Source organism: Mytilus galloprovincialis, chromosome 9, assembly GCF_965363235.1.
Source record: "Mytilus galloprovincialis chromosome 9, xbMytGall1.hap1.1, whole genome shotgun sequence".
Classification (NCBI taxonomy): Eukaryota; Metazoa; Mollusca; class Bivalvia; order Mytilida; family Mytilidae; genus Mytilus; species Mytilus galloprovincialis.
Genome location: NC_134846.1, coordinates 91,922,501 through 91,934,997, shown reverse-complemented (window position 1 = coordinate 91,934,997; position 12,497 = coordinate 91,922,501). Strand labels below are relative to the sequence as shown.

Here is a 12,497-nt window from a genome sequence, read left to right as displayed (position 1 = left end):
ACAGTACTAAATATTAAAAGTAAATTTCCAGTACTACAGATTTTAAGTACAGAAATAGTACCTATGCAAAAGTAGCTGTGTATTTCCTTTTTTTCTTAGATATGTATTGTTTCAATTATTAATAACAAAGAAGTTAAAAAATATGCATTTTGTTGATAAATCAGAGAAAATTTACAAAATTGATAGCATGGTAAATTTGACACAAAATAACATCAAAATATGATAAAACTTTCTTATATTAAAACCTACCTAAAATTTTTTTAATATAAATTTATTCAGATTGGTCCCCTTCATCTTCATTGAAAGTATTACAAAAAGTTAATTAATAACTGTGATTTTTTTTCAGGATAATAACCCCAAAACAGCTGTGTCATTTTTTTTCTATTGTATTTGATCGGCAAAACCTGAATAACCCTTATCCACCTGGGAATCTGATCAAGTATTGTAATCGTCTTCATTTCTGATTCATGGCACCCATTGTAGTTTTGTCAGTCCCATTTGAAATGGGTCTGAATATTGGACTCTGTGGAATACTTGAAACAAGAATGTGTCCAAAGTACACAGATGCCCCACTGGCACTATCCTTTTCCGTGTTCAATGGACCGTGAAATTGGGTAATAATCTTATTTGGCATTGAAATTAGAAAGATTATACTATAGAGAACATATGTACTAAGTTTCAAGTTGATTGGACTTCAATTTCATCAAAAACTACCTTGACCAAAAACTTTAACCTGAAACTCCCACTTTCATTTTCTATGTTCAGTGGACCGTGAAATTTGGGTCAAAAGTCTAATTTGGCTTTAAAATTAGAAAGATCATATCATAAGCAACAAGTGTACTAAGTTTCAAGCTGATTGAACTTCAGCTTCATCAAAACTACCTTGACCAAAAACTTTTTCCTGAAACTCCCACTTTCATTTTCTATGTTCAGTGGACCTTGAAATTGGGGTCAAAAGTCTAATTTGGCTTTAAAATTAGAAAGATCATATCATAAGCAACAAGTGTACTAAGTTTCAAGTTGATTGGACTTCAGCTTCATCAAAAACTACCTTGACCAAAAACTTTAACCTGAACTGACGCACAGACAAACGGACGGACGAACAAACAGAGCACAGACCAGAAAACATAATGCCCCTCTACTATCGTAGGTGGGGCATAAATATGTGGGGAGTTGTACCGGCAGCCTATGTCAATAGTAATATATGGCCTTGAAATGATCATACTGATGGTGAAAAAAGGTTGGCATTTTTTTTCTTCTTCTTTCAAATCAAAAGTCCGTCTGGCGTAGCTAGCAACCAAAACAAGTTGGGATTGCAATAGTGGAAGGTCGAGGATCTTGGACCACAGCTAATTGAATCCCTGTTGGTCTTAAGGAACATCTTTAATCAGCTTTCTGAAGTGGCAGTTTATAGTGAAAGAGGAATCCCCCTTGTCCTGTTTTCTGAAAATCACACCCGACACATTTGATTCATACATGTTTTTCTATCTGTAAATGGTAATTTGACCTTGACATTTAGCTCACCTATTAGGGGAGGTATGACAGAAGAAATACTAAAACCAAAAGGTCTATATGGCTGAATCAAGCTCCTTTCCTTTCTAAATTGTTAATTTCAAGCACGATTGTTACGACTTTTAAGTGACTTTGAAAAGGAAAATTGGGATGACCTTGTTACAACACTATAAATGACCTAAAAGTATAAATTGTTATGACATTATAAAGAAGTGAAACTGTGAGCTACTGCTCACTGATGATACCCCCGCTGCAACTGGATAATTCTAATAGTGTAAAAATATATAAGTGTTAGGTAAACAGGAAATTGCTGAGTGATGAAAGCTGACTTATAATATAAATCCTGAAACTTAATTTCAGAAACCCTAATGATGTGGTTCCTGAGAAAGATGCAACAAAAATATTCATGGGATGGATTGACAGACTGACAAACAAAGGTAAAACAGTTAACCCCCACCTTTTTATAGCGGAGTATGACCTTGAAACTCGCATTGGTATGACATATAAATGACCTTGGGGCATGCATTGGTGTCACATTACAGACTTTGAGGCATGAATTATACTGACATTATAAACTGACCTTCAATCATGTATGGTTATGACATTTAAATACTTTATCTTCAGGGTCCATGAGGGCAGCAAAATCACAACTATTGTTATACTATTATAAACTGACCTTCAAACATTTATGGTTATGACATTTAAATACTTTATCTTCAGGGTCCATAAGGGCAGCAAAATCACAACTATTGTTATACTATTATAAACTGACCTTCAAACATGTATGGTTATGACATTTAAATACTTTATCTTCAGGGTCCATAAGGGCAGCAAAATCACAACTTGGACATCTGTAAAAGAAAAATAGGTTTCAAAATAAGACTTTGATAATAATATTCTTGTAAAATTGAGTGTGTTATGATATTGTAATTATTATATTTATTTATGTTGGCCTTATTTGTGTTGTATGGCCTGATAGTTGTTTACAAATAATCTTATAACTGTGCAGTTTAGAAATCACTGGAACAATCACAAATACTGATGGAATAATTGGAACTTTTCATTTAACTTACATAACATGCATAATGATTCCAGAATGATCCTAATAAAAGATGCGTTATTCAAACTTCTACAAGTTTCTAGAATCTTCTGTTCTAGTTTTCTAGGGCATTCTATTCCTAGAGTGTTCTAGAGATTTCCGTGACAACTATATTATATACAGAGACTAAGGTTAAACTTTCAGGCTAAGACATAGACATCGATAGACATTAGTATTCACAGTATTTGGATTGACACTTTTATTTTACATTGTACATCATCATACTAGATTGTGATCTTAGTAGTGGACGTAATATTCTGATTGTATTTTCCGCATACAGATAAAGATAAAAGATTGGATTTTGACAGTTGAGTTGACAGTAATATTTGTGTAATAATTCTTGTAAACTTTTGTATAATAAATCTTGTTAAATTTGATTATTGATATGTGTCTTTTGTTGGCTACAATTAAAAGGTGATTTCTGACTGTAACAAGTGTAAGTAAAATGCTAAAACGCTTAGAATGGAGATCTCTAGAACAAAGGCAAAAAGATGTAAGACTCACAATGCTTTTCAAAATTGTTTTGAAATGAGAAAGTTGCAGTGACAAAGAAAGGTCATCTGATGCCCCTAAACAACTGTCAAGTAAAATGCATGACAGAAGCCTTGAAATTATTACTGGAATTATGCCTTCTTTCCATGAACCATAAAAAATTGGAACACTCTCCCTCCTGGTGATGTATCAGCATCGTCAGTCAAGGCTTTTAAAGCCTCTGTGACAAAGCTGAACTAAATTCTAACAATATGGGGCAGGGCCGTAACTAGCCTCTTCTAATCGTGAGGCAAAATATTTTCACCAACGGAGCGAGGGGAATTTTTTTTGGCGAAGGGTCTGAGGGCCGCTCAAGGCTCAAGGCCCCCAGAAGCTCTGAGAAAAATAACGCAAAATCGTGCATTCTGCGCGTTTCCAGGACGCTTTCTGACATTGAAACGCAATTAAGTTTTAGCTATTTTTTCTCCACAAAATTCTGGTCTCAAACGGCAAAAACATAGATTCATCATAATTTAAGACTTTTACATTTTATGGACAACATTAAAAGACCGATATGTAGAAAAAAGGAAAAATAGTAATTCTCATAATCATTAATACCGAATCTGTATGTCGACTGTCTGTTCTCGTCTTGTATTGTGCTTAGACTTTGGTGATTTTTTTTATGACTAGATTTAAATTTAGTGACATTGCAGTATTATACTTTAAGTACTTGTACTGCTTAAGTCGACACTAGGGACCATCTTGGTATTAATGATTCTTTTATTGTTGAAGAACACTCCAGCAACTTGACCATTGGTCATTAGTATTTTTTCTATGCACTTTGAAAAGATTTGAAGATTCTGAGAAGAAATAAAAACCCTTGACCAATCAGAATCAAGAATTTTGTATGTTACCTCACTAAACTTGATATTTTCTGTTACCTGACTAGATCTGCTAAATCTGCCAAGTTGATATTTTCTATGTTACCTGAATAGATCTGTTAAATCTGCCAAGTTGATATTTTCTATGTTACCTGACTAGATCTGCTAAATCTGCCAAGTTGATATTTTCTATGTTACCTGACTAGATCTGCTAAATCTGCTAAGTTGATATTTTCTATGTTACCTGACTAGATCTGTTAAATCTGCTAAGTTGATATTTTCTATGTTACCTGACTAGATCTGCTAAATCTGCTAAGTTGATATTTTCTATGTTACCTGACTAGATCTGTTAAATCTGCTAAGTTGATATTTTCTATGTTACCTGACTAGATCTGTTAAATCTGCCAAGTTGATATTTTCTATGTTACCTGACTAGATCTGTTAAATCTGCTAAGTTGATATTTTCTTCCTGGACTCTATCTTCATACTTGGACAGAATGTTACTGGAAAGAGCTTTCTGTAATTGACCTACATATATACAATAAGGTCATGAAAGGAATAAATCAAGTAAGAATTAGAGAAATATATTCATTGGTTCAATATTTACCTGCAATCTGACACCATATATTTTGTCTATGGTAGAATTATCATTAAAACAGAAGGTCTATTTCAAAATAATTCTTATATTTTTTAATTTTTTAATTTTCTAATTTTTAATTTTTTTAATTTTGATTCATTGATATATATATTCCACTTTTTTGTAAAAATTTCAACATTATTAATCCTTTTATCTAGAAAAGTTTTAACACTTAAATATTTATTTTGTGGGTTCATGTTTTATATTTTTATCACTGTCTGTGTGTATATTTCGTTTAACATGTGATGTAAAGCGCTTTGAGTAATATTGTTTTAGATTTAGCGCTATAGAAAAATTGTAATAATAATAATAATAATTAAAGAACCTTAGTGAGCACGCTCACATACCCCACGTCCCCACATTGTCATTGGAGAAATTAAATAAGTGTAAGAAAAAAAAATTGTATAAGAAAAAATATTGAATAATAATTTCCTGTCAATATGCACATCAACATAGTATGTCCTTATTATCTACAAAATTTCATGAAATTCTGTTGTGTGGTATCAGAGGAGTTGAGATGACAAACTGTTGCAGAAGTACATTGAAGCAAATAAGTTCAAAGGGGCGTAACTCCTAGAAAAAAAAATTGAATCGTAATTTCCTGTCGATATGCACATCTACATAGTATGTCCTTATTATCTACAAATGTTCATGAAATTCTGTTGTGTGGTTTCAGAGGAGTTGAGATGACAAACTGTTGAAGTAGTACCTTAAAGCAAATAAGTTCAAAGAGATGTAACTCCTAGAAAAAAAATTGAATCGTAATTTCCTGTCGATATGCACATCTACATAGTATGTCCTTATCATCTTAAAAGGTTTCATGAAATTCTGTTGTGTAGTTTCAGAGGAGTTGCGATGACAAACTGTTGCAGTAGTACAATAAAGTAAATAAGTTCAAAGGGGGGTAACTCCTAGAAAAAAAATTGAATCGTAATTTCCTGTCGATATGCACATCTACATAGTATGTCCTTATTATCTAAAAAGGTTTCGTGAAATTCTGTTGTGTAGTTTCAGAGGAGTTGCGATGACAAACTGTTGCAGTAGTACATTATAGTGTGTGATAACATTGTGTGAGGGAATTCAACGTTTGATGTACCACTGTTCACTCCAGTGCAATTTATGACAATACCACTGCATCAATCAGAATTATTTTTTTTGCAGTGTTTTAAGAAATGATTTTGCTTTGTTGTCGCGTATTATTTGTGAAACATTCAATGTTTTAAAAAGGCGAATTTTCTTTATAAAGTCAATGATTATGTTGACTTTTGAAGGCCAAACTTTCTACAGCCTTAAATACGCTAATGAAAGATCCAAAAACTATACCAATACATAACGACATGATTATGAAATTATAACAAATCTATTGGTTAACAAATTTTTACTCGTTATTGCAAAATAATGAACTTAATATATCTGACATTTTCTCCCTACCCAGTTTACCCCTATACATTTTTATGATGTGGACTGGTCATTGTTATTGAATCGTAGGCAATTTGATTGGATTAAGTTGTTATTAGTTTACCTTCAAACTTGTTTATGCTTTTCATACATGACTATTGATTAATTAGAACGTGCATGAATGTGACCGGTAACTAAAATGACCTTCAAACTGGACACTGGACGAGTCAATATTATGTTTTATCAATGAAAGTTAAGGTATGAAAGGCAAGAATTGCCACTTATTCGATTTTCACAAAATTTTCGGAATATACAGTTGGAAAGGTTATTTTTTAAAAGCCTATTGTGAAGAGTAAAGAGAAAGTTTACAAATAATACGTTTTGTTCCATTAAACAAGTCATTTTCGTAAGAGAAATACCGAAATATATTTTACGCACGACTACGGCAGGTAAAATTATTATTTATCATAATAAAAAAAAGCATTTTTCAGTCTCATTGGAATATGTTGATAACAATTAATCCCAAACTTAAGAAGTAAGTAACTAAAGTCAAAATATGTCCGATCTGCCTATTTCTGCACATCAAAAGTCAATACGATCGTTTTAAAGTCAATTTCGTCTACCTCACAAAATCTTGTTAGGCACTATAAGCAAATAAGTTGAAAGGGGCGTAACTCTTGACAAAAAAAATTGAATCGCAATTTCCTGTCGATATGCACAACTACATAGTATGTCCTTTTCATCTGAAAAGGTTTCGTGAAATTCTGTTGTGTGGTTTGGGAGGAGTTGCGATGACAAGAAACAGGACTGACGGACTGACGGACGGACTGACGGACGGACGGACGGGTCAAAAACATTATACCCTCCGCAACTTCGTTGTGTGGGGTATAATAATAATATGATTTGCATATTAGGGATCATGTTGATATAATTGGTTGAGAGGTCTTCCAGTAGTTGTTCTTGACATTTGTTTTTCTATAGACGACATTGACGGAACTACTTTTTGTAACCATTGTGGACAAGATGACAGCAACTTTGAAATAATTTTTTTTCTGTGTGTTCATCGTTAAAATGTGAAATTCAACAGTTAACAAATAAATTCATTTGAATGATTATAAGACATTTTTGAATTTTTTTTTTTTTTTATCACATTGCTATTTTCATACTGATACAGTACATTTTTTGTTGCCATAACCAGAAAATAAATTCATGCACCAGGCCAATTCAACAATTTACCTGTGATAAAGGTTTGGAGCGGGGAAATTAAATTCCTTATCCCTTATTTTAAAGAATTATAAGAATTAAAAGCCATTTTGAAGGAATTTATTGGCGTATAAACTGGACCAAGTCACTCGCAAACATATCCTTAAAGTGATTGTGAGTGAATTAATCGTGTTTATACACCAATAAATTCCTTTAAAAAAGCATTTAATCCTATATGATCTTTTTAATATGAGAAGAATTACAAATAGCCATTTGAATATCCTTGTCAAAATATACCATTCTAGTGCATTTAGAAATAAATGTAAAATAAAATTGGTTATTTATACATGACTGTGTTTTATATGATTATAATATATTAAATGTATGAATTGGAAATTCTTAATAAAAAGGTTTAGACAATTTAGTGGTTATTTATTCATTCAACCTTTTATGCTGTCAACTTGAAATTAAGTCTGTTGTTTACCTAGTAATATTATCATACATTAATACCATGTGCATCTGTTTAAGAAAGAAAAATATGACTCCCAGTTTATGTCATGACTTTTTAATGACTGGGCAATTTTATGAGTATCATTACATCATAATTTAAAATAATTTTGACTGCCCAGGACATCGTGTCAGCTGTAAGTTGAGAATCTACTGACAGAATATAAGCCTATATATACTTATACAAATATTTATCAATCACATTTTAATCAGTTGATAATTAAGAGCTCATTTTTATCATTTTGTTATAAAAGATATCTCCCTTATTTATGAGCCCAAATTAACAAATTGGTCACAATTATGAATTAAGCTGGCCTTTTGTTGTACATTTGCAGTCAACTTAGTCATTAGCTGTCTTTCTACCTTTTAAATTTCAATTTTTGATGAAAGAATGTTAAAAATCTTCCGTTCATTCCCACCCTTGACCTACTGAATAGTAAAATTGATCGTCTCGTAATAAATTAAAAAGAAAAAGAAAACAAATCAGCTGAGTGATTTATTAAGGATGAAAATCATTGTAAAATGAAAACTCAAACAGACGCTCTGTTTCTCTCTTTAATAGTTTTTAATGTTAAATCCAAAGATGCTCAAACTTGCCGTTGTATTTATTTCATTTAAACGTCCTTTTTTGATTTTCCTTGTAGCTGCCATTTTTGTTACCTGTGAAACTTGTAAAATTCAAGTTGTCTCCCTTTTTTACGATTTTGATAGCGATTTGACTTTACCATGAAGTCAGTCAGCCGGTGAGTATGAGAAATACGAAAAAAGAGAAAGATTGATGATTCAAAAAAGTCAAAGACAAATGTAAACTAGCTATTGTTGATTTATATATCAAATACTATATTCTAATAATTAATGTAACTTACTCATGGGGTAGGAAGCATCACAACCATCTGTCATACACAGTAAATCTGCCTGTAAATACAAATTATGGTAATTAAAAACACACATTCATTAACTGTCAACAAAGGGATATATTTGGAAAATAAATAGGGAATGTGTCCATACGACACAGATGATGCACCCGCTATCATTTCATGTAATGAAGGGTCACAACTCAAGAACTGTTAAGGTGACGCTAACCAAAGGAGTAGGTTCAGTAAGACCCATTTTTGGCCCCAAAATATAGCAGTTTTACAAAACTGTTAATATGTAAACTTTTAGTTATTAATTGGACAGTAGAATGACTCTGCTACATAAATATGGGCTGTTTTTGACAATACAATGCACATATACCGGGTTCTAGCACCACTAAGTCATGCTAAATTACTGAAATCTTCACAATTCTAGCATTTTAGTTAAATTTTAGACGGTTTTCGTGTAAAACGGAAGTGGCCGCATTCGTGTTCATCCTTAATATTGAAATGCAAGTTGTATTTTATGATAATACATAACATATATAAAGGTTGAGGATGAACACGGATGCGGCCACTTTCAATTTTGACAAAAACCGTCTGAAAAGTGACATTTTTCGGCATATTTGGTAGAATTTTCATATTTGAGCTTGACTCGGATCGATTTTAATGACTAAATCAGTTAAAATCTTTCACATTAACTAATTGAATCAAATGAAATAGACACTTAAGTGTTTAAAAAGTGGTCAAAATCTTTCGTCAGATGAACCTGAAATTTGAGGCCAAAATCGGTCCTTACCAGACCTACTCCTTTGAACTTGATCCGAGTTTTGTGGTAATAAACATTTCAACACATTTAGTTGAGGCAAACTTAAGTTAGAGAAAGAAAACGAAAAATTCAGCAATGTTTTTATTTGTAAAGGGGCGTAACTCTAGATGGTAAAAGTGATGCCCACAAATTTCATATCTGACCAGTTTTTTTGTGGTAAAAAGCATTGTGAATAAATTTCACAATATTTGGTTGAGGCAAACAAAAGTTCATCAGTTGAAACTAATTTTGGGACATACAGATGTACAGACAATGGTAAAATATAATGCCCTGTCCGCTACGATAGGGGCATAACAACTTTCAATAGTCCAGTCAATCTAGCATAAATTTGACCCTAACCTTGAAGTAATTGCAACAGAAGATTTTCAAGTTTAAATCTTAACCCTTTCAACGCTATACACGGCATATGCCACGATGACATACACCATCCGCCACTGCTATTCGCGGCATATGCGGCAATGACAACTGATTTTTCATTAGGACTCTTAAACCATTCGGTTTTCATTCGGGTCCTCTTTAATTTTTCCTTGTATAAATCGAGGATATGCAAGGTCTCATTTGCGCTTGAAATCCTGGCAATTTTTATTGTAAAATCATGCAGTAGAACGAAAATTCAAAGGAAAATAAAAACAAGAGGCTGTCACAACGACAGCAAACCGGATTTATTAACATTTATTTGTGTTCTGGCAATATCACAAGAACCATAACTGATGAACGGTGAAAGTGAAAATCGTCAATATCAAATTTGACCTGCATTTTGTCATCAGTATCAACATATTAAAATTTGAAAGAGCTTAGGTTGAATGGTTCATGAGTAAACGCAACAACATGAATGGAAACACCATTTTTTTTATCTTTCAAGAACCATAACTCCTGAACGGTAAAAGTCAAAATCATCATTCTTGAACTTGACCTCCATTTTGTCATTAGTAACAACATATTAAAATTTGGGAAGATTTGATCGAACAATTCATGCATAAATGCACGGACACGACTTGAAACGCCATTTTTCAATCTTTCAAGAACCATTACTCCTGAACGGCAATGGGCAAAATCGTCATTCTTAAACTTGACCTTCAATTTGTTGTCAGTAACAACATATTAAAATTTGAAAAGCTTTGGATGAACGGTTCATGAGTAAATGCACAGACAACATTTAGTGACCGACTGCCCGACCGACCGCCTGACTGCCCGCCGTACATCCCCAAATCAATAACCGACATTTTTTGTCGCCAAAATCCGGTTAAAAATCAATACAAGAGGCTGTCACACGACAGCAAACCGGATTTATTAACATTTATTTGTATCCTGCCAATATCACAAGAACCATAACTGATGAACGGTGAAAGTGAAAATCGTCAATATCAAATTTGACCTGCATTTTGTCATCAGTATCAACATATTAAAGTTTGAAAAGCTTAGGTTGAATGGTTCATGAGTAAATGCACGGACACAACTGGAAAAGCCATTTTTCAATCTTTCAAGAACCATAACTCCTGAACGGTAAAAGTCAAAATCGTCATTATTGAACTTGACCTCCATTTTGTCATCAGTAACAACATATTAAAATTTGGGAAGCTTTGGTTGAACAGTTCATGGGTAAATGCATGGACAGGACTGGAAATGCCATTTTTCAATCTTTCAAGAACCATAACTCCTGAACGGTAAAAGTCAAAATGTCATTATTGAACTTGACCTCCATTTTATCATCAGTAAAAACATATTAAAATTTGAAAAGCTTTGGTTGAACAGTTCATGAGTAAATGCACGGACAACATTTGGTTGCCGCCCGCCCGCCCGCCGTACATCCCCAAATCAATAACCGACATTTTTGTCACAAAAATCTGGTTAAAAATGCAGGTAACCTGATAAAAATTTTACTGAAATAACTGCCTAACATTACAGTTCATACTCTCCTCAGCATTTTTCATGCAATAACTTTCTCTGTATCTCTTATAATAAAAAAGATGAAAAGTCTGAAAAGGAATATACTGTTCTATTGAATGAACACAAAAAAAATGCAGCAGCAGCAATGAGTAATGAATCTGAAAACACATCACACGGTATAGCAGACTTATATAAACCCTGACACCAAATTTCACAAATCCTTGTATTGTAGTTCCTGAGAAAAATTTTCAACTTGACTATCATGTGTAAAATCATACAAATGTTCGGTAAACAGGAAGTTGTTGAGTAATGAATCTGAAAACACATCACACGGTATAGCAGACTTATATAAACCCTGACACCAAATTTCACAAATCCTTGTATTGTAGTTCCTGAGAAAAATTTTCAACTTGACTATCATGTGTAAAATCATACAAATGTTCGGTAAACATGAAGTTGTTGAGTAATGAATCTGAAAACACATCACACGGTATAGCAGACTTATATAAACCCTGACACCAAATTTCACAAATCCTTGTATTGTAGTTCCTGAGAAAAATTTTCAACTTGACTATCATGTGTAAAATCATACAAGTGTTCGGTAAACATGAAGTTGATGAGTGATGAATCTGAAAACCCATCACACAGTTTAGCAGACTTACTTGCCCGTATTTGGCACAACTTTTTGGAATTTTGGATCCTCAATGTTCTTCAACTTTGTATTTGTTTAACTTTATAAATATTTTGATACGAGCCTCACATCACTGATGAGTCTTATTGTAGTTACTGAGAAAAACGTGACGAAAAATATTCATGAGACAGACAGACTGACGGACTGATGGACAAACAGAGGTAAAACAGAATACCCCCCTCCTTTTTCAAAGCGGGGTATAATAAAGAAATATATTTGTCAGATCTTATTATATCATTAAACAATATGTATATATATATATATATTCAAAAGAAAATAATCAATTTAGAATTCAAAACAAGGTTAAGACACAATACTTCTACTGTTTAAGTGATAATCATGATTGATTTATTTTTTTTAAAGAAAAAGATTATACAAGTATCACATATTATAAGGAAATGTCCATTGTACATGGATGCACAACACACTCTACCATTTTCTATGTTTAGTGGACAATAAATCTAATGTACTAAGTTTCAAGTTGATTGGACTTTATAAAAAACTACCTTGACCAATAACTTTTATCTG

General features: G+C 32.7%; 1 protein-coding gene across 1 annotated transcript in view; it reads right to left on the bottom strand.

The window, feature by feature from the left end:
• The window catches only part of LOC143046368 (E3 ubiquitin-protein ligase RNF216-like), a 46,823-nt gene that overhangs the window by 30,080 nt on the left and 4,246 nt on the right, over window positions 1–12,497 (bottom strand). Inside the window, exons 5-7 of the mRNA XM_076219495.1 lie at window positions 8,575–8,623; window positions 4,392–4,491; window positions 2,285–2,363 (exon numbers count right to left, since the gene is read on the bottom strand). Coding sequence (XP_076075610.1) covers window positions 2,285–2,363; window positions 4,392–4,491; window positions 8,575–8,623 — 228 coding nt within the window. The remainder of the gene's footprint in view (window positions 1–2,284; window positions 2,364–4,391; window positions 4,492–8,574; window positions 8,624–12,497) is intronic.